This window comes from Trypanosoma cruzi, genomic scaffold, assembly GCF_000209065.1.
Source record: "Trypanosoma cruzi strain CL Brener 1047053516951 genomic scaffold, whole genome shotgun sequence".
In the NCBI taxonomy this organism is placed as follows: Eukaryota; Euglenozoa; class Kinetoplastea; order Trypanosomatida; family Trypanosomatidae; genus Trypanosoma; species Trypanosoma cruzi.
In genome coordinates, this window is record NW_001849049.1 from 3,296 (window position 1) to 5,185 (window position 1,890).

Consider the following 1,890-nt stretch of genomic DNA (forward strand, 5'->3'; position numbering starts at 1 on the left):
CCCCTTGATTCCCACCACGCGGCGGGGTCTTGTGGTTGGAGGACCCCAAAGTCTGCCACTTCGTAAGTAATAATACGTAAATCCTAACTGAGGACAAAGGACCATGCTAATGGTCCACAGAATTTTATATATTGAATGAAAAGAAAACATTGAAGCAATTAACTAACGAACCTTTTTTCCCTAACTTGTTTGGTTCCATAGATATAACTTCAGGATCCGGCCAGCTGCCCGGAAGATTATTCTTACTTCTTTTTATTTTACTCCTTTTTCCTTTTGGCCCGCCACCACTGCAGCTGCTGCGTGTATATCGCTGCGTGGAAGTGGCGAGTGTGCGGTGCTGGCCGACGGGGGGAGATGGCGCGGGGCCACGGCTGCTGCGCGCCACGGCCAGTCATTGTATGGCGCACCAACAGTGTCGTTCATTTTTGTTTTCATTGGCTCTTGTCTATTAATTCTTTTCTGCCAGTGTTTATTTGATTGTCTTGTAATTTCCAGCGATTGTGTGGGGTTTTGTCCATAATTTTATTTTATCTTTTCTAGTTTACACCAACTTCACAGTGTTTGTTTTGTAATTCTTTCTCGTTTCTTTTGCCACTCCGTGATCCGCCACCACCAGCAGCTGCTGCGTGTATATCGCTGCGTGGAAGTGGCGGGTGTGCGGTGCTGGCCGACGGGGAGATGGCGCGGGGCCACGGCTGCTGCGCGCCACGGCCAGTCATTGTATGGCGCACCAACAGTGTCGTTCATTTTTGTTTTCATTGGCGCCTTTCTATTGTCTTTCTTTTCTGCCAGTGTTGGCTTGACTGTCTTGTATGTTCTGGATAATGTGTGGAGGGACTACGCGCTTGGGTGTTGGAGCCCGCTGCGTGCATTTTTTTTTTTCGTGATGCATCAGGGGATGTGTGCTGTCTCGAAGTCCTGCCTCTCTTCTCCTGCCTGTTTTTTTCTTTCCGGTGTGGCACTGCGGTGCACGGGCGAAGTAGTCGTTTGGATCCTTTTGTGATGCGTCGCGTCTCACGCTTTGCTGCGCCGTTGGTTTGTGGGGGACGAAGTTGTGCCACGACGCGTGGGCATGATGCCAGCCGCACAGAGCGCAAGGAGGACGTTGTGACGCCGTGGGGTGTTGCCGCCACGGGCCCGAGGGGTGTGGACTATGACCGCGTCCTCGCACGATTCAGGTCGGAGCCCGTTGATGAGCCCCTTCTGCAGCGGCTGGAGGAAACATGCAACGGACGGGGGGAGCACCGCACAAGAGGAGGCGGGACGAATGGCATTGCAACATTTTTTCCGCCGCGGCATCGTCTTCTCCCACAGGGATTTTGGAGCCGCCCTTGACTGCGTGCGTGCGTCCTTTGCGACGGGGACACACCGCGCGTACTTGTACACTGGTCGTGGACCGAGCGCGCAGTCGATGCACATTGGCCATGTCATGCCGTTTTTATTGACGCGGTACCTGCAGGATGCGCTCGGTCTTCCGTTGGTGATCCAGATAACCGATGATGAGAAGCACTTCTTCCGCGACATTCCCGTCAGCGGGGAGAGGGCGAGCGGGTTGGTGGTGGAGAACATAAAAGACATCATTGCCTTTGGCTTCGATCCACGCAAGACATTTATATTCCGCAACACGATGTACATGGGGGACATGTACCCAACTGTCGTGCAGGTGCAGCGCATGTTGACGCTGAGCGCTGTGAAGAATGCATTTGGCCTGAAGGATAGCGACAATGTTGGAAAGGCAGCCTTTCCAGCGGTGCAGGCCGCACCGTGTTTTAGCAGTGCCTTCCCCCGTGTGCTACGACGGCTAGCTGGGGACCCGCCGCTGAAGTGCATCATTCCCTGTGCAATTGATCAGGACCCTTTTTTAATCTCTGGCACGCAACGTCGCGCCGC

At 53.8% G+C, this 1,890-nt stretch overlaps 1 protein-coding gene across 1 annotated transcript, besides 2 other annotated features; it reads left to right on the forward strand.

The window, feature by feature from the left end:
• Window positions 1-241: part of a mobile genetic element that runs on past the window's edge.
• Window positions 1-1,890: part of a sequence feature (areas merged during assembly that could not be assigned to a particular haplotype. This can correspond to areas where the two haplotypes were merged or to regions with more than two copies in the genome that were merged during assembly.) that runs on past the window's edge.
• Tc00.1047053510905.19 (tryptophanyl-tRNA synthetase, putative) lies at window positions 1,154-1,890 on the forward strand (the record flags this gene model as incomplete). Its single annotated transcript, XM_798983.1, has 1 exon — window positions 1,154-1,890. A coding segment is annotated over one exon (737 nt), but the record flags the coding sequence as incomplete, so codon positions are not given.